Source organism: Boleophthalmus pectinirostris, unplaced genomic scaffold (genome assembly GCF_026225935.1).
Source record: "Boleophthalmus pectinirostris isolate CB_2022bp ecotype Guang Dong unplaced genomic scaffold, ASM2622593v1 HiC_scaffold_2, whole genome shotgun sequence".
Lineage (NCBI taxonomy): Eukaryota > Metazoa > Chordata > Actinopteri > Gobiiformes > Gobiidae > Boleophthalmus > Boleophthalmus pectinirostris.
In genome coordinates this window covers 17,155,607-17,181,908 of record NW_026571152.1, presented here as the reverse complement: position 1 = coordinate 17,181,908, position 26,302 = coordinate 17,155,607, and the positions used below count along the sequence as shown (strand labels likewise).

The 26,302-nt window shown below is 38.4% G+C and overlaps 4 protein-coding genes across 5 annotated transcripts; 3 read left to right on the top strand and 1 right to left on the bottom strand.

The window, feature by feature from the left end:
- Positions 1–5,205: 5,205 nt before the first annotated feature.
- si:ch211-127m7.2 (uncharacterized) lies at positions 5,206–7,586 on the top strand. The gene is made up of 3 exons (XM_055155604.1): positions 5,206–5,424; positions 5,522–5,597; positions 6,666–7,586. The coding sequence occupies exons 1-3, from the start codon at positions 5,318–5,320 to the stop codon at positions 6,990–6,992; spliced, it is 510 nt and encodes a 169-aa protein (XP_055011579.1). The 5' UTR covers positions 5,206–5,317; the 3' UTR covers positions 6,993–7,586.
- Positions 7,587–9,579: 1,993 nt separating this feature from the next.
- On the top strand, positions 9,580–12,197 carry LOC110166838 (protein TsetseEP-like). Its single transcript, XM_020932152.2, has 2 exons — positions 9,580–9,729; positions 10,432–12,197. The coding sequence occupies exon 2, from the start codon at positions 10,439–10,441 to the stop codon at positions 11,405–11,407; it is 969 nt and encodes a 322-aa protein (XP_020787811.1). The 5' UTR covers positions 9,580–9,729; positions 10,432–10,438; the 3' UTR covers positions 11,408–12,197.
- Positions 12,198–13,577: 1,380 nt separating this feature from the next.
- On the bottom strand, positions 13,578–21,542 carry terb1 (telomere repeat binding bouquet formation protein 1). The gene is made up of 20 exons (XM_055155981.1): positions 21,354–21,542; positions 21,108–21,218; positions 20,906–21,037; positions 20,663–20,794; positions 20,224–20,284; positions 20,019–20,137; positions 19,687–19,815; positions 18,776–18,928; positions 18,552–18,683; positions 17,818–17,943; positions 17,614–17,744; positions 17,206–17,501; positions 17,060–17,127; positions 16,395–16,457; positions 15,777–16,016; positions 15,102–15,167; positions 14,993–15,025; positions 14,043–14,125; positions 13,785–13,952; positions 13,578–13,694 (listed from the first exon to the last, which is right to left on the bottom strand). Exons 1-20 carry the CDS (start codon positions 21,391–21,393, stop codon positions 13,662–13,664), a joined length of 2,316 nt encoding a protein of 771 aa, XP_055011956.1. The 5' UTR covers positions 21,394–21,542; the 3' UTR covers positions 13,578–13,661.
- A 175-nt stretch (positions 21,543–21,717) lies between these two features.
- pdp2 (putative pyruvate dehydrogenase phosphatase isoenzyme 2) lies at positions 21,718–24,942 on the top strand. Of its 2 annotated transcripts, none has more exons than XM_020932164.2 (9): positions 21,718–21,828; positions 22,061–22,187; positions 22,273–22,479; positions 22,578–22,697; positions 22,767–23,053; positions 23,163–23,268; positions 23,384–23,620; positions 23,741–24,040; positions 24,366–24,942. In XM_020932164.2, the coding sequence occupies exons 2-9, from the start codon at positions 22,110–22,112 to the stop codon at positions 24,639–24,641; spliced, it is 1,611 nt and encodes a 536-aa protein (XP_020787823.1). In that variant the 5' UTR covers positions 21,718–21,828; positions 22,061–22,109; the 3' UTR covers positions 24,642–24,942. The 2 variants fall into 2 exon arrangements, with proteins under 2 accessions (XP_020787823.1, XP_020787821.1); XM_020932162.2 differs by having other exon boundaries at positions 22,264–22,479.
- Positions 24,943–26,302: the final 1,360 nt, after the last annotated feature.

Sequence of the window (26,302 nt, the reverse complement as noted above, 5' to 3'; positions counted from 1 at the left end):
CTAAGCGGAATCCCCCTCACGCCGCTAGAAGCTCCAACTTTAAGACTGGAATCGGTTTGGCGCGGATAGAGATAAACACTGATTGCGCATGTGCGTCACCACCCCTGAATGCTAAGTAAATTGAGCTCTCCTTCACGGGATGGCATTAATAATGAATTATATGAGTCATCTATTTGAATTAAATTCATAATTAGCTGAATTGGGGATTAGTTTCAGCCATTTACTCATGTACCAGCAAAAAGTCTGTGTGGCCAGTGGGAGACTAGTGGGAATACCAGGCGCCACAGTTGGGCAGCAGTGGTTCTGGTGTAAACTGTTGTTATGTCCTTAGGCAATACACTTCACCCGTGTTATTGATCATCAGCGGACTAACCATTTAAAGTTTGCAGATTGTCCAACCAGAACCAGCACATTTGCATATGGGAATAACTAGCCTCATTTTGGTCTAGCCTATATAAGGATGGGTATAGTGAGGTCACATCTAAAGGGCAGAGTAATAGCAAAAGACCATATGGCATGCTTAAAGCAGTCGTCTGCTGGTACTCTCAGACGGAATGCTCGCCTTTAATTCACTTCAAAGATTTCCATCCCTGTCCGTCGTCATAGTAACCGCATCTTGGCAGCCTCTTCGGAAGTATCACCTGGGAAAGCAGGTAGGTTTAACAGAAGTGGAGACTGTTATAAAACAAAAGAAAAAGAACTGTTCTTGACTGTTGACCTCTTTTTTTCCTTATAAATGCTACCTTCTCTTCCAACAACTGCAAGAGGACTTCATAACACACAACAGGTCTAAGGTTTAATTGAGAAAAAGTCCATTCTAAATATATGCTGTAGTTTTGCAGAGGTTTTCCTATGGGGACAGTAAAACACCTTAATCTCTTTGGGATTCCTTTCGTATAGCATGCCTCTACCTTAAACAGGTTGCTCTACACAAGAATACATGGCTCCTGTCTGACAAAAGTATTGGCCAGTCAAAGACAACAAATACTGTGTAACATTTTAAAGATGTATTATGCACCATTTTTGGTGGAGGGTCCATCTTATTTTTGTCTCCAAGATGATAGTATTGCTTTGCCTGTGTGTTCTTCAATATGACATCAAACATACACTATCTTGCTTTTATTCCACTACAGGTGCTCCTATAAAAATATCTTGCAAAACAAGCATTCTTACTGTGAATAGGATCGCCTCTCCACAGATCAGACTGGTGGCATAACCTGCTTGCCTCCATGGAGTTTGTTTAATGTCATACTGTGGAATAATCCAGGCAAAGTAATAAGATCACCATGGAGACAAGGAGGTGACAGAGTACCTTTATATTGTCATTTCACATGCGTTCTTGCTTCTTTTTGAACTTGAATTTGCTGTCCTTTTATGGTGGAACAACAGCGCAGTTTTAGCCGTGAGAGTTCAGATAGTCACACTGGAGAGAGAGAGTCAGAGGAGGCTAATGGACCCTAAATTGATCACTTCTCGGAGCGACTTTGTAATTAGCATTTTGATTGCAGTCTTAAGCAGCCATGGCATTGTTCTTATTAGTGCGCACTTAAGGATGAAATGAACAACTCATTTTGAAATTCTGCAGATTAAGCCAGAGGACAGGAAGACATGTGACTGAAGTAGTGAGAAAATCTGGCAGTTTAATAGAATGTACAATGCCAATTATTTACACCCAACAAAATAGAGTATATAGTTAGAGTATATACAGAGGTATAAAGGCGGGCAGATTTTCCATAATATACTCAAGTAAAAAAGTATGGTTGCTTCCAAATCATATCACTTAAGTACAAGTACACAGTAGTGGTCCAGGAAGAATGAAAAGGTATCTCAGAATACCTTTCCATTCATCAAGTAAGAGTAACTGATATAACATCTGATTGAAGAGCAATAAAAATGCACAAAATCTAGTATTCAAACTATATAAACTCTTATTCAAGTAAATGTACTGTTACATTGTGAATATATTACTTAGAAGAAAAACTATGTTACTCACAGTCAGTGTGTATAAAATAATCACCTGCAGTACATAGTAGTCAGTAACACTTTTTATTTTAATTACCCTTAATAAAACATGAACAAAAACTTAACTCATAACAAATTTAGTAAATGCTTAATTAATGCCCTAACCTATCCTAAAACATTTTAATCAGACTAGTTAGTTTAGATGGAATTAGAAGAGCAGTGGAGTTAAAGAGGTGGTTGTGTGTTCACATAATTGTTACAGAAACACAACTGCATGACAATATGTGGTCTTTTTTAAAGATTTTAAACACTGATACATAGGCATTGTCATCAGTCATCAGAAGACAACTATCAGATACTGTTTTTTCTGAAAAAAAAAAAAAAATCTATATAGGATAAATTTTTGGTAAACATTCTTACTTAACTTGACCTTCAATCTATTGGCATCATTCATCTTGCTCAGAAAGCATTACCTGGACAGCCAAAACCACATGCTTTGATGACGAGCTTGCAAAAATGAATCAATCTGGAACTATAACCTGTCTCCCCTATTTGAGTTGTGTGTGACTGACTGGTAGATTAACCACTTAGAGGATTAAGAAATAGCAAAACACTAAACTGTTATTTTAAAAAACGTTTTCTGAATGATATGGGAATATTCAAGAGGTAATGTCTTCCACATTTGAGAGACACCTGCTACAAATTAGTGGCTGTAGTTGGACCGTCCCAAGTTAAGGCGGAGGTTTGTCACGCTCTATGGTCTGATGACAGACCCTTCTGGATTCAAACATGTAGAAGGGACTGGCTGCAAAGGCAACACAAAATACTACATTATTTCTTAATGTTTTTATGCTGCAAGTTTCTAAAAGTAATAAACTTAATAGTATACTCAGACATAATATCTGCTGGTAAACTCATCTTTAAAGGCATTTTTGTTAATTAAATCTTTGTTCAGTTTGGAGAGATGCTCTTCCTCCACCTCGCTGCCCTGTGCCATATGGCCAATCACGACGAGTGTTCCTGGGACAGATGGCCAATGGTAATGACCCTTACTCAAATCAGGGTTAAGCCAAAGAAGACAACTACAAGATTAGTCAGCTTCTCATCAATTAGGGTGAAAGGGCTGGGGCAATGAAATGAAGACTGAGGAAGTGAGAGAGCTCATTAGATAAGATTAGATGGAATATCTAGTTTGATATTTTAAGCACAGGATTTGATTGGACATCAGCCCTGGTCAAATCTATACTCAATATGATTATGAAATGGAGCCAGAGCCATTGTGGTGGGATCCAGTGGAGAGGCAGAGCAGTGACCAAAGAGCAGACGTTTTTGGCAAGTTTGACCCATCAACTCACAAGAAAAGCTGCCCCAGGCTTTGGTCCATTAGCAGAGAGAAATCTTCTTAGCCTGATCTGTGGAGATGGCAGCCAGCCGCAAGAAACAGGAGGAGGAGGGCAATGCCACTTTCTGGAAGATTAGGCAAATATGTAATCATGTTCAAATCCACGATGAGTTAATAAAAAGGAGGTAATATTCAAGGAGCAATATGTAACTTTTTCTGTTGTGGCTACATGTGTGTTCCCATGAAAATGTTATTGCTTTGCCTGGAATGTTCCATAGTATGCTACGGGACCATGTACCACTATGGAACATGCCTATAAGAGCACATGGTAATATAAAAGAAAGTTCAGATTTAATGTTGAAAATCATATTCTATTGTCTAAACACAGACATTAATCAGTTATCAATTATCATTAATTAATTATCTCAGTGGTATCAGAATCTGTATTGAGTATCGAGTGTATTCCCTAGTATCAAAATCGAGATTGAAATTTCAGTGTCGTGACATCACTAATAGCTAGACATAATTAATTGCTCTGTGTTATAATCATGTCAAGTAATAGTGTTTGATTTGCATGTGAAAATGTCCTCAGAATCCATCTCCCCTCCATTTCACATGTTGTTGTTTTAAGCATACATCTGCTCTCACCATGCTCTTACTTTGTGTCAGTCATTCCCTCCCTTCCTCCTTTTTTAATTTAGTCAAATATACAAAGCTGGACTTGCAATCAGTGGCTAAGCACATGGCAGGGGCTTTAGAGCCATAATTACAGGGCACAGCAGGCCGCAGTGACAGAAACTGACACAAAGTGAGAGGCGAGCTTGTTTTTAGCATCAGAGCAGCCAGTGAGGGGTTGGAGAGAGGACACAGAGAGCAGGGTCATACAGACCACCACATGGGATTAGAAATGTGCACAAGTCTGTTATATATGTACACCCCATCAGTAAGTGCATCATCATGGGAAGTCACAGCCTGTGCAAGCAAAGGAGTAACGTGAGAATTGCCATGGAACGGGGGGGAAAAAAAAATTAAAAATTCCCTGAAATAATATGGCCCAGGTCAAAGCTACCATTTTTATCTTAGCATTGCATTTCCTTGTATAGTCTATTGGATATAATTTACATTTTATAGCATATTTACATTTTACTAACAGTAAGCCATGCAGGCTACAGATTGCGTTTAGTTTTTTGCTATTGTTATTGAGAGTTTTAATACTAAAGGTGATTAGGGTTAATCATAGTGTTAATCTTGATGCTGGCTCCACCTTACAAATTATACAAAATACAACTTGTTCTAGTTTAGATGGACCTGCTTTCATTCTAGGTAAATTCTGATTTATTCCCGGTTTAGTTATATTATTATATCATTATTGGAAAAAATATTCCACCGACTAGTGAATCTATCTTATGTGATGCCAAATTGTATTAGATATTGTAGCACATCATGCAACTATCCGGCCCAGAGACCATGGTCTGCCAAAAAATCTGACCCTCAAGAAAATGTTGTAGAATAGCTGAGCTGTAGGTTGATATTGTGCCTAATCTGATATTGAGTAAAACAAAAATTTAGAATAGAACATACAATATTATAAAACACATTATCAGTAGTTTTATTGAAACCCACAATGAGATATCTTGGGCATCCAGAACATACATAAAAAATATACTGTATACGGTCCATGGTCCAGGAGACAGTGGTCTTATAGATTCTAAGCCTAAATAAAATTATTATCTGAAACTACCCAACAGGCCTTGTAGCTAATCTAGCGCAGTATAAAATATTTCATGTGGAGTTTTGAGTTTCAGTATATTCAATATTTTTTCTCAAAATATTGAAAATACTGCACTGACATGTTTGTCCACTGAGAGGCGCAATATGCACATAGTACAGATTGCAGACGTTTTCTACTCGTGATGACGCTAGCTAGCTTTGTAGTTCTGTATCGTTTTGTAGTATTTCGCTGCTTTTTATCCAGGTTTTGCCACTTGTGGAAATACCTCAAATAAATCCTCCATGTCTGAAAAGCACAGGGCACTACCGCCATGGATGTCAAAGAAGGACAAGGACAAAGACAAAGTGAAAGAACCGTTAAAGTCTAAGAGGAAGCCGAAAGTAGCGAGGTTAGCATGGCTTTAATATGGCTAACCGCACTGCTTTTTGCCATATTTGTCCGTGGCACTGACTTGTATCTGTGTGTGCATGCTCCATATGGTCCAGGTCTGTTTTCTACTGTATGAACGAGAAGGAGCTAGTAGAAGCTGCAGTGTCGTACCTTCTCACCAGCCGTACACAGGTAGGTCTGCAGAGTGAACACAAGGTGGCGCACTTTCGCTTTCAAAACCAAAATACAAGAGTTTCAGATGACGTCACTTATACAAAAAATCAATTTGCAGCTTTTGGACTTCTTCAAACAGTTTACATAGCAGGTATTAATAAAGAGTAATAATAGCATTGCATTCTTGTATGTTGTCTTCATAATATTTAGTTCAGTCAGCAGATCCACTGATAACTGAATTGTATATATTGTATATATGTAAATATAACTGAATATATATATATATATATATATATATATATATATATATATATATATATATATATATATATATATATATATATATATATATATATATATATAGGGTCTATAAGCCTAACATTGTGTTTCTCAACTGTGGTACGCGGTGTCTGTTGCTATTAAATTAATTGTTGTACTAAGAAATCTATTCATCTTTTTGTTCTTCATAGGGTAATAATTTTTGAACTACCTTATCAGTGGTTAAGCCTCCTTTTACAGCATGTTTATCCCTAATAATAATCTGATCATCTCCAAGTTGGATCTGATGGTATTCGGAAAGCCAAATATTATCCTAGTGGTACTTGCTTTGAAAAATTTTAGAACCATTTAACAGATACAGGAACACTGGCACACATCATATTCTAAACCTGCGAGCAACCTCCAAAAATATTTCTGTAAATAATTTGGAAATCATCATATATTAAAACTAAAAATATTAACAGCAGCATCCAATACAATACTTATTTGAGCAAGTGTCTTTTTGACCTTTTTCAGAACTAGTATAAGATCTCATGGTAACATAAAGAAAGTGCTGTTGTGTATGAAAATTACATTCTGTTATTAAAAGCAGCATGTTTTTTCTTCAGCTTTTTTGTTGTTGTGTTATTGTTTTCTCTTTCTTCATGGTATCGTAATCCGTATCGAGTATTGAGTCAATTCCTTAGTATCAAAATCGAGTTTGAAATTTTAGTATTGTGACAACACTATTCCAAATATATGTAAAATATGGACAATTTCTTGCATTGACCAGTATTGACAGGAGGTCTTGTGCACATCTCTTCACAGACTGACCCCAAAACTACAGCCCAGACTGAGCAAGATAGAGGGGATCCTGGCTCTAAACAGGACCCAGCAGCAGAGGTATCACTGGAGTCCTCAGACAGCGGAGATGACCAGGACAGGACTTATGTGTCCGAATCAGACATGGACATTACAGAGGCGGAGACGTTGCCATACCCCATGAGCACAGAGGGTAACAAGGGAAGGGAAGTGCAGGACTGTAAGGAGGAAGGACAAAATGTAAACAAAGATGGAGTCTCACAGGCTGCGACTAAAGATGATAAGAAAGAGGATGATGCATTCCAACTGGTGCGGGAAATTTTCTTCACCTGAATCTTGGACTGTTCAGAAGGACAACCATATTGCTAAACTTTGGCACTAAAATTGTTTGTACCTGTTTTTGAATAAGTTTTAAATATATGTAGAGGGGTATCAGTCTGGTCACCTCTCCCTTGAGGCTCAAACACATCTGTCCAATCAGATATGGTGGGGTTTTTTTCAGTGAAGCTGAAATGAAGAACCACATTGGTTGTATTTCTCTCACTTCAGATTTTAGTGCTTAAGATTTAGTTTAGTGCTTCTCTCTTTGATTCTGGAGTAAACCAAAATGATTTTCAGACCCCTGTGATATAGTTTTCCTTTCTATTATAAACATAAGCAACCATATTTGTTTTGATAAAGACAGATCATGCGTGTCCCTGATTGACAAATTCACCTGTCAGTCTTGTCTATTTGACCTCGGCGGAGATTCACTAGTGACCAGACTCACATTTTTGTAAAGTGTTAGAGAAGTGTGTATTCTGGATCTCAAGCAACTATAAGGCAGTTTTTGAATGTTGTGTGCACTAATGCTGCATTTACAATAATAACACATTTTCCATAAAGTTTTAATTTTTATGTGTGATAAAGAGACAAATTCCAGAGTAATATATGTCATAATAAAATATCTTGTCCAATTTATTTACAAAAAGTATGCACACAGTTTTGCAGAGTTTGTATTTGAATTTGGCAAATATGATTCATTTTAACTTACTGAAACATACAAAAACGTTCAGCTGTACCATAGTGGGTTAAAGGTAGCTGGTACAAACAGTTCAAACCATGCCCACGTGCATTCTGTCGTTGTGCCTCTGGGCAAGACACTTGACCCACATTGCCTCCGCCTGTCACATTATGCATGGCTTATGGCTATAGGAAGGGCATCTGGTATAAAAACCTGCCAAATTACATAAGACTGATTAGTACACACTGTTTTTGACATGCATACAGAACATAGTCCAAATTAAAAAGCGCTGTTGCATGTAAAAAAAAAAAAACACAGAATAAAGCCAAAACATTTATTGTCTTTAAATAATATTTTCAGTGTTGGATTTCATGTGTGTTGCTGTCCTGCTATTGTCCACTATTTTGTCACTCCTTTTAATTGACCTGTTTGTCACTGTTGCTGTAAGAGCCAACTCCACCTGTGCTCCCACACAGGCAAAGAACCAGCAAGTGAGCCCATTCCAACTCACATTAGTCCAATGGAGGTGAAGAAATCCAAGGATACCAACCAAGAGGAGTAAGCTGGACAATCCTTGACCCAGCATACTTAACCACATCACTGCTTGGTCATCGGCATAAGCTGCTAACACCACAGCTAGCAACGAAAAAGCAACAAGTACTATCGGTATGTACAAACTTAGCAACACCACGGTTGCCAAAAAGTTATTTTGCATCCAATATTCATGATTTCTTGTATCGTACCAGATTTTGAATGCAGTCTCGTTGCTGTGTACTATGGCAGTATCAAATGGGCTGATGAGGAGTGTGTCAGTGTGAATAAATTCCCCTGCAAAAATCAAAAGAGAAGTTGATATCTGGATGAAGATCAAAAAGAGGGAAATTGCAATCGAGCCACGTTGCCATGTAAGACTCCGATACAAAAACATGGCCTGTTGAAATGCTGTTGCCAAATCAGCTGTTATGTTTTGTCCTGTGGGTTTGAGACTTCTTCTGAGCACGGAAGAAAACAAGTGTCATGGTCATAGGTCGTTTGTTTAATTTTCAACCACAGCTGGTCTTGCTCCCTTCTCCTTCAAGTTCTCTTTAAACTGCATGTGAGTTCAGTATTCTACTTCCTGACTGGACAAGGATAACAGATATGACATATAGCATTGTCACGATACAAAAAATTCAAACTCAATGCTCATACTCAATGCTGATTCCGATACCACAATAATAATAATAATAATAATAATAATAATAATAAACTCTCTTTAGACATTATAATGTGATTTTCAATATTAAATTGCAGTACTTTGTTTTATATTATGGCCTTATATCTGCGTAATCCCTAAAATATTCTATGTGGTCTTACACTTCTGATACAGGCCATGATAATTGTGAAGCTATTCAAGATTCTATTTTTATTATCAGTTAGTTCTGATATTTTTTTATCAGCCCTAATATGTAAAGGTAATTTGATACAATAGATAGTGGTATTTCATTTTAGAACTCAGAACTTGCTGTATTTGTGTACTTCTCAAGTACAAATTTTTTCTTTTTTTTTTCCCCCGGTCTCGCCCGGGGAGTAAATCAGCGTAGGGCCGCCACTGGGTGAAAAAGGAATGGCCTATGCTTTTTGTTTAATCCAGTACTAAACCCGTCATAATAATTAATGTCGACTTATTGTTCAATAAATGATAGCTGTAATAATATATATTTATTATACATTTATTTATTTAGTTTGTATGATAGGATATGAGCTGTCGAGTCAGAATGTACAAGGTGTCAGCAAGTTATCTACCGCTTATACAGTAATAAATCTAAGGAGGAAAGAAGAATATGACAACATAGAAAGCACGTGTAGTTGCCATATGCAACCTCCTCTCATGAGCAGTGGGTGTTTTTATTCCGTTAATCACATGGTGCACGCGTCCGTCCTGTATACGTCGTGAACGCGCCTCGTCTCTGCAGAGCTCTGTCCTCTCGTGCGTGTTTCAGTTTGACGTTCGGACTTCTCCAACTCAACTCCAGAGAGCGTTTTCAACTTTTCTCATCTTTCTGCATCAGAGACACACTACTCAAGGTTTGGCACTCACTCTTAGTAACGCATGCATGGAACTAGTGATGGAAACGCGTTTTTTGCCTTTATGCTCAGTTTTAACAGTTTTGCACGAGAGGGAGGCGTGGTCGTCTGCAAGACTTTCTTTGTCCGTTTTGGTTTAGATAAATCTAGATAGCTCGCATTAAAATCGACTGGCATTTTAACAGTTTTAGTTGTATGTAGTCAATAATACACCTGTAATATCAGATGGTAAATTATAAAAAATAAAAACGTACAAAAATACATATTTTTGATGAAAGTCGCCTTAACAACATCATTATAACGGAGGAAGACTAATAGAACGTTTAATATAGAATTTGCTTCAGCAAAGTTTGTATATGCAACCAGTTCAGATTTAAACATGCTGTGACTTGTTATCGGAATTCGTAAATCAAAGATGTGGTGTATTTATTCATCCAAAACATGGGCAAGAAAAGAAATGGTGAAATAGGATGGGGAGCGCCGTGCACGCTGCTCACGCTCCCCTCTTTGTATACTCTACAACGCATGTAGTACATGATGTCCAGGACGCACTAGTACATTATGTACCAAATCGCTGTTGTTAAGCCCGAATGTAAATACTTTGAAATCTTCATTATAGCAACTGATAAGACCTGTATTTATGTGCAGTGTTGTTCAAGTGGCACGAATGGCTGAACTGATTTTATCATGTTTAATGTACAGGTCCACCATGGGTAACATGTTCAGCAAGAAGAAGGTGGCTCCACCAGCCCAAGCTGAAAGCCCTAAAGAGGAGCAGAAAGAAGGGGAAAGTGTGCCAGAGAGCCAGGAGGCACAACCTGTCACTGCCCCTCCAGAGGCACAGCTGCCCCCCACCACTGAGCCCACCCCTCCAGAGTCTGATGGAGAACCGGCTCCTGCTGCTGAGGTCCAGCCCGCACCTGACCAAGCCCCGGCTGTCCCTGACCCTGTCCCAGAGCCTGTCCCAGAGCCTGTCCCTGAGCCAGAGCCTGTCCCCTGCACAGTCCCTGAGGTGGTCCCAGAACCAGAACCAGTCCCTGCTCCTGTGCCTGAGGTTGGCCCAGAGCCCATCCCAGTACTAGAGCCTGTACTGTGTAACCTGCCTGCAGTAGAACCAGTGCTGTGCCCTGAGCCGGAGGTGCTCCCTGTACCTGTCCCAGAACCAGAAGCCCTCCCTGAACCAGAACTAGAGCCTGTGACATGCCCAGCCCCAGAGGAGGTGCTTGAACCAGAGCCTGTCGCATGTGCAGTGCCTGAGGAGGTGCTTGAACCAGAGCCTGTCCCATGTGAGGCACCTGAGCTCCTCCCAGAGCCTGAAGCTCTCCCCTCCATAGAACCTGTTCCAGACGTCATGCCCATGGAAATCCCAGAACCCGTTGCATGTTTCAAATCAGAGCCTCTGGAGATGTTTGTGCCCGAGATAATCCCAGACACAGACCTGCTGACCCCCGATGCTGCCCCTGAACCCACCCCTCTGTTAGACCTCATTGCTGACCCGGAGCCCATCCTGTGCCAAGTCACCTCCGAGACTGTAGTTGTAAACGACGACAGTGAAGAAAACATGAGCTCACTGTTAAAACAGCTGGAGCTCAAAGAGAACGGTGTTGTGCCTGATTGCATTATGAATGACGTGACGATTCCCGAGCCTCTCCTCTCCTCCTCTGATCTGCTCATGTGAATCCACAAGTATGCCATAGACATTTGGGATGAAGCCTCGAAACCTTACATCAATCCTGACAATTACTGACTTATATTTTTGTCACCTAACGTGGCCTACTAATTCTATAACAATTTTATAATCATAATTGTTGTTGGCTTAACAGTATGATCAGGGATGATGACAGTGTTGGACAATAGAGATTGCACTCTCTGCAAATAACTTCAGCAAATTCCAGAAGCAGATGAGTAAAGTGAATCTAATGTCACTATGCAAGCCTCCATACAAAAACATAAAAACAAATGTAAGGGAAATGATCTAATGTGATTCTTGTTCTAAGTGAGTGCATTGTTTTTGGTGGATAAGCATAATAATGTACTAAATGTGGAATCGAATGATAGAAAAAGGGAGTTGCTGTATCAACATCTGGCCTGCAGTTCAATGTACGTGTTTGGTCTTTGCAATGTCCCCAAAAGTCGGATATCATTTTCTATTTTCATAAGGGATGATTAATTGCGTGGTTGCTTGCTTGCTTGTAAAAATAAAATGTGCAAATATTTGGAAACAATTTTGTGTTTACATATATGTATAAAATTACTAAATATTTGTAACATGCAATAACAAAACATAATAAATGGAGTGTAATGTATTATGTAATTCTCCCTAGATAACAGAGCTTTGTATTCGGCAGCAGTGTGCATGCCAAGTAGAACTGTAGTGGCATTCTGACGTCTCACAGCAGCACTACACACATGGACTGTATGGGACACAATGTACATATGGAAATAAAATGGCAGCCAGCGTAAATCTGTGAGTGAGTGCCTTCTCATGGTCTTGTGGGAGATAGATGGATGGAGGAGGGGGGCGTGCATTCTTTCCAGAGGAAGGGGGTTTTCGGAGGGCTGGGGTCAAAAGTCTTCCCTGGGACTGGCTTCGGGTCCATGAGAATCTGCTCAGTGCGTGCCTCTCTCGCCACATTCTCCATTCACTCACTGCATCGCAATCCCAGCGACAACATTATGGCATTCAGGAGGAGTCAGTCTCTTGGTATTAGGGTTTTAACTCTTCAGTTAATCAGTCGGTGGTTTAGTCAACCACATTTTTAAACATTTGTCAACTAAAGTCTTAAGATTTTAAGGATTTAGCGCAAGAGCAGAAAGTAGAAAGCAAGCAGTGAGTTGTCTGGTGTTTTGGGAGTGACTGGACAGTTGAATCTGCCTTTCCACTTAAAATGCTGCTTACCAGTACTTCTCTATATACATAGTCATTCTTGTGTAAAACTCCAATCATTGATAGCTTTTGCCAGTGCCAATCCTATGCAGTGAGGGATTATTTTCACTTAAAAGACAAACTTGACTATAATCTTAAAATACTCATTAATGGAGTCAGTGATGCAATGAGTAATGGTCAGGGGAAAATATTGTCATTGCAAAATTCTGAGCACTAAGTATGACTGGGTTGGGTTTCATAACAATTTGTGGTGTGTTAAAAAAGCAAGTTAACTTTAACCTACTTCTTTAAGATCAGGTTTATATATTTTTCTTATAAAATACATATAACACTAATTCTGAAAATAAATTTGAAAAACTACAGGTTGATGTGTCACCAAACCTTGGTGCCAGTGATCATATTAACTAATAGCATTATAATTTTTCTCTTCCGCCACACCCGTCTGATGGCCACTGCCTCGAGCCTTTGCAAGAGAATAAGCCCCATGCTTTAGCAACATGATCACAGGTCTCCATGGAGTGGGATTGGCCCTGTGATGTCAAGCTAGCGCTGAGTCAAGCACTTGGCACTGGCAAATGTGCAGCTAACACAGTGCAGAGACTGAAGAGTTTACATTAAGAAAATTAGAATAAAATGCTTAAAAACTGTTAACATTGGGTACGATAAAGTGTGTTTAAATGATCTGGTACAGTTTTTGACAAGTTAGTTGGGGCTTAGATAAAGTGTGAAATACAAAAAAATGCAAATTAATTAAACCTGGTATAACATGTTTTAAATGTTTTGTTACTATGGTTTCCAGGCATTTTCATTTGCATAACGGAATGAGGCAGAAACACTGCTGAGAAAATGTGTGTTTTATGGAAGAGTTATGAAAGCACATATTCATGTAATAATTATAAGACATATTCAAACAGACAAAAATATTAAAATATGGAACAAGTTACAACCAAGTACATTTTTAGGTTATTTTAAAATAAATATGTAAATAAACATAAATAAATATTGAAAATTAATACACTCATTGTCATCGAGAGCTAGAGCAAAACTAGGTCAAACCTTCAACTTTTGCTTTGTTTTTCTGAAATGAAAAATAAAATAGTAAATAATAAAAGATGAAGATAAGTAAAGTGTATTTTTGTTCCTTTTTTGGGTCACGTTCTCATATTACCATTAGGCGCCTGTACTTTTTGGCGAGGTCTACATTGGTCCGACCATGCTGAAAGGGGTAGGACCACAGGATAGTGTTCCAGGAGGGGCCGTACGTCTTGACTCCACACAGTAAGTACAGCTCCTCCTCACGGCTGAAGTCCTGCCTCTTCCTCCTCTGGGAGCTAGACTGTGGTAACAACACAGCACAAACAATCACATAACAACAGTCATCGAAGTATGTATTAGTGAATCTAAAGTGGTAAAGAAAGAGAGCTACATTTGAACAAGTCTGTGCATCCATATTCCCATCTGAATGGTCATCTGGAAAAAATTTACTTCTGCTCTTCTCTGGTGCATTCTCTGTAAATGTAGATTTATTAAAGCCACAATCTTTAGCCAAAAACACACTATTATAAATGCATGTTTTTAGTTAATAGCTCTGAAAAACCTGCATCCCTACTCTGAGCAGGCCTGCATATTCACAAACCTGACTCTCATTTGATCTCGAGTAGGGCCTTCACCTGCTTGTTTTCATGGAACTGTTGTTCTTTTGGCTATAATCTCCCACAATATGGCATATAACTTATCTACATGGAGAATGTTCCACAGTATGGTTTTAACTTTCTATGGAACCATGCATGTGACATACCACCTTGAGAAATTGCCTTTAAAGGTCAGTGCACTATGTATTTTGCTTTGCTTGGAATGTTGCTATGCTTCATTATAGTTAGTGAGCTTGCCTCCATAGTGACAGATATGATCAGTTATTAGTTATAATGATGATGTCCAAGGCAAAGCAAAAACACCTCCATGAAAAGATGCACCAAAAAAGTTACATAGTGCACCTTTAATAAGAAATGTAGGTGAAAGGTTACTATGTAATTCGTTCAGTAGTACAAAGCATAGTCACGGAAACGGCTCTGAATTCTGCACAGCACCAGCTCGGACATATTGGTGACTTTTCCAAGCAGGAAACACTCTTTGCACTACTTTTTCATGTCACACACATAAACGTCGTTGTGCATGTGAAATAGCTTGATAATACAGCTGTGGCGCTCTGGTCTGGCCTGCTCTGTGAAAACCCTGGCTCCGGCTCTACATTCCTGCTGCTCTTTGGTGAGCAGCCTGCCAGGAAACACTGCGCAGGACAGGACAGCTCCCATCACGGCCTTAAAAGTTATGACACACGAAAAGCAAACTGCAAACACTCCCTGTATTTGTACATACTTTCAGAAGGATGACAACGACTGAAGATTGGAACTAGAGAGAAAGAGAACTGGTGTTAACAAGTACAGTATGACTTATATCATGATACAATAGCGACAAAAACTCTTACCGGTTCTTTGACAAAAAACAGGCCCCGTCGCTTTTATCCCTTTATGAAGAGGAGTTAATTGCACATCTATCACAAGGAAAAGACTTGTCAAATCTATTATGTGTTATTTTTTCTAATTTTTAAGACCAAGCACAGCACCTTTAAGACTTTTTTAACCACTTTTGGACATAATAGTCCTGTCCTTACATAATTTACAGCTTAAATTATTGCATTTTTATTACAGAAAGTGATTGTTGAAGATGAAGGTACTTTAAAAACTCATAGAAGCACTTCCTGGTGTACATAATGACATCATAAGGTGGAAGTCTTTTGTACTCTGACAAGGGAGACTGGCTATTTGCAGGATTACTCAAACATCAAACAAAATAAATTTGTTTCTGATGACAAAACAAAATAAATGTTTCATATCTTAAAGTAAATTTTGCATAATAAAGGACTGCTCTTTCTATTATCTCATGCCTTGGTCCTTTTTCCATTGTTCTGTCAGCTGGAAGTGCTTGACTGGATTTGGCTTCTTCATTGGAGTCAGACTGATAACTTTAACATAGAATGTCATTAGATATTTGGTGGGTGTACATGCAAAAAAAAAAAAAAAAGCATTGTAAGGATGTTACATAATAGTTATGTAAAAAAGTCTGTCGAGAGAGTGTACATTTGAGTACAGACTGGCCTCACCTCTCCAGTTTTTCTGGTTCGTGTGTGCCTGTGCAGTGGTAACAGTGTCAGAGCAGGGGTTTGACTGCTCCTGGGTGCTGCTGGGTGGGTGCTCTGGTTGGATGAAAAGACTGCCCTGATGAGATATGTAGCGCTCCGTGGCCTCCTTCAGGACTCGATGCATATCACAGCTGTGGGTGCAGGAGCTCTGAAGAGATGAGAATGTGCGACTGTTCACCTCATCGAAACGCAAAACACAACCTGGTACACAAGAGACAAATAAGAAGGGAAAGAGGTTAACCTGGCACTCACTTTAACGCAGAAGTTAATGTACAGGCTGAGCAGAGAGTATTGTTTCATTTGACTTAAAATTATTTAAAAACATCATCCAAATAAGTTTAAGCAATATGCCCAGTAGTTGTTATGTGCATTTATTTTAAATTGTTCGTAGTGTAATGTAAAAAGGTAATGGGAAAATGGTGGGACAGTTCTGGTGAGGGAATACTTGTTTTTTTTTCAAGACTTTTAAATGATGCAGAATGTTAAATAATTAGTAATGAAAAACATACTGTTTTCTTTATCATAAAATGTATGAACCATTCTAGGTCATAGTTTAAATTCTGTTTTAGCTTGACATACCTGTACATCTGACATCCGAAATGGACGCTTCTTTACCACCATTATTTGCCTCATTACTCAAAACTGAAAAAATAAAATAAAATACAAACATGTAACATATTGCTTTAAACAATCATATACACAGAGGTGGGAAGAGTAGCCAAAAATTGTACTGAAAGAAGAGAAACGTTTCGTCAAAATAATAATAATACTCAAGTAGAAGTACAAAGTGATGTCCAAAAGATTACTCAAATAAAAGTAAAAAGTATTTGGGAAAACTACGACTCAAGTGAGATTAACATAAAGAGTAACTGTCAGGACATAACATCTGTTTATAAATTGGAGTTAATGTAATTTGAAGGATAAAACATTAAATGATGCACCAAATGTTGTATTTTTGAAGAATAGGCACAAAAATGAGAGAAACTACATTCTATCTGAAGGAGCGGTGCAGGAAACACAAATATTCAGATAATTTCATATAATTTATTACAGTGATAAGAATAGCCATAACTTTGACTCAAGTAAGAGTACTGTTACTTCAATAAAATATGACTCAAGTAGGAGTAAAAGTATGTTGCTAGAAAAGTACTCTGAAAAGTACAATTTCTTTAAAGTCACTCAAGTAAATGTAACAGCGTACTCCCCACCTTAGCCTATAAACTACACAAATATCAGTTTCTTACCTTCCTCAACAGAACAGTTGTCTTTTTGTACATCTGGCCATATTGGACCTGGTACTTTAAATGGCTGACTAAACAAAAAAGCCAACATAGTTTTCAGTTTTACAAGTGTCATTTCATATTATAGTCAACAGCAACTATTTGGTTACCTATTTTCTTGTAGCTCTCTGGCTCCCTCTAGCCTTTGCCCATTGGAAACACTTTGTTCAGTTCTTGTGCAGTAGTATGTAGACCACCATGAATTCTCAGCCCCTGCATTGTTAGCTTTATCTTCCTGGGAACTTTTCTTAATTTTGTTGCTGTTAAGATTCCTGTTTACTCTTATAATTAAAGATCCATCATCACTCTCACAAAACCTGTCCTCTGGTTGTATTTCAGTTAAAGGAACACATGTGGAGCTTTGAGATATCATCTTTGGGTATGTATGTTTTTGTTCAGCTTCAGCCTATAACAAAACAAAAAATAAAAATATAAAATAATTTAAAAAAAAATACATAAATAAATCTAATTTTCTTGGTTGCAACCCCTATCTAACTTATAATTTAGCATATAAATACCTGTTTCTTCTCAAGTTGGTCAATTCTATGCAGTAATTCATCTGCAGATGTTTGGTACTTGTCTATGTTTATATCTGGAATAGTCTTTTCATTTTCTTTCTTCTTTGTGTCAGGACATTTTAAAATGTTTGCTTCAAAGATGAACAAAACAAATATATCAACACACTGTATAACTGTACTGTACTATAAGTTGTACTGACTTACTGGCCTGCTTACAAGTCTGCAGAATAAATGTGGCAGCCTTGCGGACCTCTTCGCTTGTATCTTCTGCGAGTAAAGTTATGATCACGGGGAGACTGCCAATTTGCACCAACTGCTTCTGGTGTTCCTCTTCAAGCAGGAGAATATATTTAGAGTTAAATTCAAGTGCATAGACTACACATTTTTGCAACAAACTGCAATTTAACTAATATGAAACATATATATGACAAACATTTACTGCAGGTACTATCCCCCTAAACCAAGTAATAATTAGAAAACATGAAAACCTGTCACCTACCAAGTATTTGATGTAAGGCTAAAGATTATGAAATGTTGCTAAATTGTTTATTCAACTTTATTAAACTTTATTCAATTAATTAAACTTTTTGGGCTGCAATCTGGTTACAGTAAATACTTCTAAAAACTAAATATGCTGCCTTTTATGTAACCATGTAGTTTAGACCTGAAATAGAAAGTTCTGAAATAGATGTGATTCATGTACTAGTTATTAGTAGTTCATATTTCTTCTCTAAAATGTTCATGCTTCTGTGAGTATTCAAAATGTGTACTTTGACCCCACTGCTATTATTAAAACAATCCCAAATGGTTGTCATTCTTTGAGAGTGCTAGACTAAATAAAGAGATTATCATTTTTCTTTTTTAATATTTTATATGGTTTGTCAAAATAAAAAAACAGTGTAAATTGGTGAAAAAAATTGAAAATATGGAAGGATTACCTGAAGCCTCTGTGCAGTGGCCCAAAGTTAGTAACACAGATAGCCTCTCCTCTGACTCCAGTTTTGGGTTGATAAGCAATGAAAAGAGGTGACAGACTAGTCCATACTTTGCCAGGTCTGAAGCGAGGGCAGCTATTGAAAACATTAAGGCATACACAATGAGCAGTATTTTGCAGAATGTCAGCCAGCTTTGAACGATGTGTCTTTGGGAAAACAATACTGACGGTTATCACTGATACAGGCAGACAGGGTTTTGGAAGTGGAGACAGCCAGTTGGCAGGCCAACAGGCTTGTCTCTGACCCTAGACAAAATCTAATCAGGACCAAAGTGAGATTTTCCAGTCCCCCTGAAGCGGCAAAGCTCTCCTGCACAGAAGCTGTAAAAACAAATACACCATGAGCTCTCTAGTGCTATGAGAAGATAATAGATACAACTGTTGTGTCAACTGTCAATACAGTACCATTTTTATTTTAAAAATACATTATTTTAGTTATCCATATGGTTGATTCTACTCACATGTAGAGTACTGTATGCATAAATTACTGCAGTCACATATTTGTTTTGTTTTAAAGGTGCATTATGTAAATGCACCTTTGCTTATTATTATTATATTATGTAAATGCTTTGCTTGAAACTTTCCACAGTATGGCAATAAAACACAGACTAGTAAATGACCACAAACCACTATGGAACACAGACCACATGGTAATTGTCTCAAGAAAGAGTGTTTTTTATTATCGATTCGGTATCGAGTCTATTCCTATAAAGTACAGCGCACCCGCTCTACTTCTTCTCATTTATTTGTCCAACCCGCCCGAATCCGCGAGGTGACCATTGGTTCAACGGGTTATGGGTCGACCTGTGCATCACTAACTACCAGGAAATGCATTAACATCTCCATTAGACAATCAGGAATGGAACTTTCCCCAGAAAAAACTCTGGACCCTGAGTCCAGAATAAAACTGAATTGTATAGAATAGAATATGATTTGGACAAAATAATCAGCATGTCTTTTGGTTTCTTTACATCTATGAATGCAATATTTTTTTATATTTACACAATAAAGTATTGCATTGCAGTGTTATACTTAAACATAATAGATGTTTCATTTAATTGATCTCTGCAAGTACTTACAGTTATTTGCTACAGTCATTGCAATGAAAGAATATATGGGCTGAAATATCTCCATTTGAGGAAGAGAAATCTGCTGAAACCAGTTTTTCACAGTTGGAAACACAATGACACAAGCACTCTGTCCTTCCTCTAATGGAAAAGGAGAAACATGTTTTATTATTAAGAAATATTACATGTTTAAGAGTAACCCATATATATATATATATATATATATATACCATATATATATATATATATATATATATATATATATATATATATATATATATATATATATATATATATATATATATATATATATATATATATATATATATAATAATACATAATACCATTCTGAGGATTGTTTACACATCCACATAGAGCACTAGACACTGAAGACCAAAGTTGGTGTAGTTGTGAAGAGTTGGCTGTTTTGAAACTATCCTCTGGAGACAGAGGGAATGTGGCTCTGGAAAAAAAAAGACCAATAATAGGCTCATATGTAGATGATCAAAGTTGATGTTCAAAGTATCTAAGTCTAATTCAAGATAGTACCTGAAAAGATTGAAAAGAATCTCCAGACAGCCTGTGTTTTGGGCCAGTGTCTGTCCTAATTCTGCAACAGCATTTAAGCAAAAGCAAAGTACATCCGTCACATGCAGATTTTACGTTACGTTATTGATATGTTATTGCTTTGTCCAGAGTGCTCCTCAGTATGGCATTGAATTTATCTATGGAAACTAGCAGATGTTACAGGTCAGACCTGTGGAGAGGCAATTCAGCTCACAGTAAGAATGTATGTTTTTTTTCCTCAATAAAGACAGCAGTAAATGTTTGATGCCATACATCCAGGAGAAAGCAACAACATTTCCATGCAGACAAGCAGGTAGCAAACGACCACCAGAAAAATGTCAGTGTACCTTTAAATTACTGTTAATTGTTAAAATGGTAATAATGTTTTTTCTTAAACTATATGCTAAATTTCACAACTTACTGTTGTTGGACACCACAACAGAAAGAAAATAGACAATAACTCTCTTCTTTGTCAGTGGAGCATCTTCTCTCACCAACCAGTCAGCCACGTCTGTAAATATTTCCTTTCTGCTCAGTGAGTTCTTACAATAAACTACCAAAAAAAAAAAAGGATCAATTGAAGAAAATATGAACACAAATGAGACAACATTGTTTGTAATGCATGTTTCTTCAACTGCACAAGTATGAATCCATCATCTCTTACCACTGGCCTCTGCCAGAGTTCCCAGAGTGAAGAGAGCCATTTCCTTCACATCTGACTGAACAATGCTGGACTTGGAGAGGTTCAATAAAAAAGTTACACCTCCCATTTCTCTCAGCAGCTCCACATTATCCTCTGTACAAATAATTATACCTTATTTATAAACTCTTATTTTACTTCATTGGTTGTAAACTGAGCTAAATACCTTTCTTTTCACAGATAGAATGAATAGTTAGTAGGGCTTGTTTCTGTAGGTCAGGACGTTTCATCTGGAACTTCAGACACTCAAGAAGCAAGTTGAGATCTGTTCTGATGGCTGAGAGCAAATATTAACTAATTCAGTCCAACCACCTCACTGCTAGCATAATATTTATGCGAGTTTTCAGACTGATTTTCAGACTTATACAGTTTACCGTTAAAACTCAATGAATTTACTATTTAAGTGACTCACTATTTCGACTGCTGCCATCCACTGCTCGGCTTGTGTCCATGTCACTGAATAACTAAGTCACCATCTAAATGTTATAAAAGACAAAATTAAATATCCGACATTTAAGGATCCTTGTGACTTAACAAAACTTTAAATTGGCAGCATCTGGTTAATTAGCTAGCTGACGTCTGGACACCATGGTAACGCGATTATGGCGCCACAGCTGGAAATGTGAAAAAAAGGCACCTAAAATTATATTAGTGCAAAATTATTTTTTCTACAACGTTATGTTCGACAAAAATGTTATATTGTGTTGAAACTGTACTCTAAAATGTGTTAAAAGACGAAATCTTTACAGCTGAGTCATACAGTCAATGCGTGTGACGAAAGCACGTCAAACGTAGGCTGGTACGTCACGCCGCAGCAGCTTCTGCAGCTGGAATGTTTCAGTGAACGTCTTTAGAAATTAATGTGCACCGCTTTTGCATATTCTAAGGTATTTGACTCTTTACGCTATTCTACACAGACATATCTAGTGCAGACATATCTATACTGAAAACTGTAGCGTGAATTGTAAACTTTGCAAAGCTAACAGGCTAGTAGTCATTAGCATTATGTATTTAACGCCAGTGCTGCCGTTACTACTGTTGGTCAGCTGTGTTGTTTTTCGCCTGTTTAGAAAGACAGACTTCATGGTTATGCTGTGTTATGTTTGCATTGTGTTACAGTAATAATCGAGGTATAATACCCCACCTTATCAAGAGCATCCTATCGGAGATGTCTGGGCGTGTGTGCGCCAGCATCCTTCAGAGAGCTTACTGCTCACGGATCTCCTCTGCCCCAGCTTCATCTCAGGTCTGTGCGCTTTCTGTCCTTACTCAACTTAAATCTTATATACAGTTACTAAACCTACCGACGTTTTATGTTCAAGTGTCTTCAGCTTGCAGAATTTTCATCTAAACACACGACTAGACACAGCCAGCGCTGTCACTTCTCATCATGGATTAACGAAATTGACCAGACGAGCTGCACTCGTGAAAAATCACAAAGCACACCTCAGCGATCGCGCAGTTTTTCAACCCGTCAGGATTTGGATTTTCAACTCAGCCAGGTCCAAATCAACAGCCTTCTCAGATCAAATGAACAGGTAATATACGGGATGTGAATGAATGCTTTAACTATATGTAAGAACCGAGCATGAAACAACATTAAATCTTACGTTTGTTTTTCTCTGGTGTGTTGCAGAGTGTGAGTGTGCCAGAGTTTGATGGCAGGGGTCTCAGCTCTGTGAGGAAGTTTGAGAGCAACCAGGTTGCTGCCAATACTCCAAATGAGGATCGCCGCAGTGCAGCCACATGTCTACAGGTACTTTCTGAATTATCTATTTGTTTATTTCATGCACTTACAAGACATTTAACAGTTATTCTTTCTCAGTCAAAGGGGATGCTTTTTGGAGTGTTTGATGGCCACGGTGGCTGGGCGTGTGCACAGGCGGTTAGTGAGAGATTGTTGTATTACATTGCTGTGGCAATGATGCCAAAGCAGAACCTGGAGGAGTTGGAGCGCTGCATGGAACAGGGCAGAGCTGTTCCTCCCATTCTACAGTGGTATAAACATCACTCAGACTATAACTACAGAGAATCAGCATCACTCTACATCGAACACCTGCGGGTTTTCTGGCAGGAGGTTCTAGACAGTGAAGAACACAGTGAAGGCTTGAGGTAAGTCATATTATTATCACTTTTGCTTAGCCTGTTACTGCAAAATATTGTAGTGCTGATGGACAAAACAGGATACTGCCAAAACAGGATAAAATTGCACTGTTTTTAGCCCTCCTGATGCCCTGGATCGGGCCTTCAAAAGACTTGATGCTGATATTTCTTTGGAGGCCCAGGTCCCTCTTTTGAACAGCTTGATGAAAAGCACAGCCATTCAGGTAGAAAATATTGGATACCCTAGTTTTTATCAATTTACTATTTCATGTGGATGAATTAATTAACTTGCACTCACACAGACAGAAATGCAGTTGTGTTTTCTTGTGTTCTGTCCAGGTGGCGTTTGCTGGTTGTACTGCATGTGTGGCTCATGTTGGCCCAGATTCTATCCACGTAGCCAATTCAGGGGATTGCAGGGCTGTGTTAGGGGTTCAAGAAGAGGATGGATCATGGAGTGCTCAGCCTCTTTCTTGGGACCACAACTCCCAGAATTTTTCAGAGGTGGAGCGGATAAAGGCCCAACACCCACAGTCGGAGAGAGATACTGTGGTCACAGATGACCGATTACTTGGAGTGAGTGACCAAGTAGTAACTTATATAATATATATTTTTGGAATAGCCTTCTGTTCTGCAATATGTTTTATTTTGTTTTTATTGTTGTTATTTATTGTGTGTTTATTAATGTTTTACTAGATTCTGATGCCGTTGCGAGCCTTTGGTGATGTGAGGTTTAAATGGAGTCTTGAGTTACAACAGAGCATCATTTCCAGTCTGGAGTCCACCGTAGACCTGGATTCTCTGAACTTGTACAATTATGTCCCTCCAAACTACCTGAGCCCGCCCTACCTGGACGTGGCTCCTGAGATAACCTATCACAAGCTGCGACCTCAGGACCGCTTCCTCATTCTAGCCACAGACGGACTGTGGGATGAGCTGTCCAACGAAGAGGCTGTGCGTCTGGTTGGGGAACATCTCAGTGGGATTCACTTGCAGGTTGGTTTTAAAGATGCTGCACAATGTTCTGCTACATTATTTTACCTCACACAGAAATGGTGAAGCCCAGCTGATATGTGTAACCAACTGCATTTACAGTCATTCAGTCACTGAGCATGGCACATTAACATAAGATGAATCTGCTCATATTCTCCCTATGCAAACAGAATAAAATTACTATTTCATTTAAAATTTTCTATGTATATGGCTACCTAAATGTACAATGTTTCAAATGGTGTGCAAGGAAAAATATCAATTTTGGTAATTTGTCAAAGATTAGGCTTTGATAGGTTAATTTGAGTAAATATTACATATCTGTCCTCAGGCTCCAGTCACTCAGATGGAGAGACAGTTGAAGCTTGGGAAACTACATGAGCTCTTACTGAAGCGGCGTGCCCGAGCATCCCCTGCTCTGGACACAAATGTGGCCACACACCTCATCAGACAGGCCCTGGGCAAAGGAGACTATGGAGAGCTGTGCCAGGAGAAACTAGCCTCTATGCTCTCCCTGCCTGAAGACCTCGCCCGCATGTACCGAGATGACATCACTGTTACTGTAGTGTACCTCAACTCTGACCTGGCCAGACCTCATCATAGCTAAGGTAGGGTCAGAGGGAGGAACACAAAGTTACTTGAAGGTTCTTGAATTGTTATCTGTATGTATATGGTCAAGAAGCATATATGCCATAGTTCCAGCTCCCTGTTCAGTGCATGTTACATTTACCTAAAAGTGCCTGAAAAGTTGCACCTTTGGATTTATAAGAAGTGCTGATGATCTCGGAAGAAGAAAAGAAACTTGCCTTTTGTCTTAGCACAGTTTGTCCTGTTGTATGTTTTCCCTGTATTTATGTAAAAACAAAGATTTTAATATGTAACAATCTGTTGTTTGTGAAATGACTGTTTTATTGAAAATAAATCTGAATTATTTTTGGTTTGATGCCAAATTTTGGGGTTCTTAGCTGTTTTTCACTGTAAGGCTGGAAATAGGCTTAATGTTGTACTCCTTTGCTCATTATAAAAATATTTTTTTAAAATAACAATTTAGTAATAATATATATATGTATGTATAAACCCGCGCGCGGCAATGGTGGCCCTCGCCCCGGCACGCACCGCCCCCCCCACGCAATCGCCAGGGACTCGCAACCGCCCCGGCACGCCACTCTCTCTTCCCAACAGCTGCCCAGGCCGACAGCCTGGACAGCTGGTGTTTTCCCACCAGAAAAATGACATAGTGTACCTTTAAAATTGGATAAAGTGAATGATTCTAGAGACAAACTATAGACACTAAGCCACAGGTCACGTGACTTTAATGGTCAAGAGCAGTGTCACACTAAGACTAAGTGCATGAAAACACATCCTCCACCAGAAAAGCTACATAGTGTGCCTTTAAATTTCTCAAAAGTGAAATTATTCTAGAGGCAAAAGTGTAAAACTAGGGCATAGGTCTTACTGACTTTTATGATGAGGAGCATGTCAGTGAATGTTCTGCAAAGTTTTACAAATGAATGTAAAAGTAATTTTATTTCACCCAATAATAAATTGTGTGCATTCATATAGGTGGCACTGTATCCCTAATAACTGTATTTGACATATCAATGGAATCATGGTCATGCAGTGTATAACTGATAGAAATTTCATCACAATTGGACAAAACGTGCATATAATAATTTTTTAAATATTTTTGGGGGGATTCTCTGTGCCCCTGCTGGCCAACCGTGAAAAATACACCATGACTGTAATAGACTTTTTTTGCTTGTAATCATGCATATTTTATAGTGTATTATATTCAGGTCAAAAACTCACATTAGTGTTTCAAATTTCAGCACGATCGGACTAAGCATGTCCCTGTAATAATTTTTAAACTATTTTTGGGGGAGTCTTTGCGCCCCTGCTGGCCAATGGTGGAAAATACATCATGTCTGTAATAGACTTTTTTGCTTGTAATCATGCATAGAATTTAATCCCCGAATTTGGTCCAAATCCAATAATGTTGACGTTTCATGTCTATGCTAGGGGGCGCTATAGAGTTCACTTTTATTAGATTTCATATTTCATTACATTCAGGCCTGGATCACACAATTGTGATTTGAATTTGAGCTCTCTAGGACCATGCCTGTGGCCGTGACAGGTCACCGAAAAAACAGGAAATGAAGGCGTTTTTCGCCGGCGTGCTACGGGCGAACCGTAAGGAGTATCAAAATTCCTTCTGATGATTTTTGTGAGTTCATGTCTCTAGATGTGACATGACAAATTTGAGCTCAT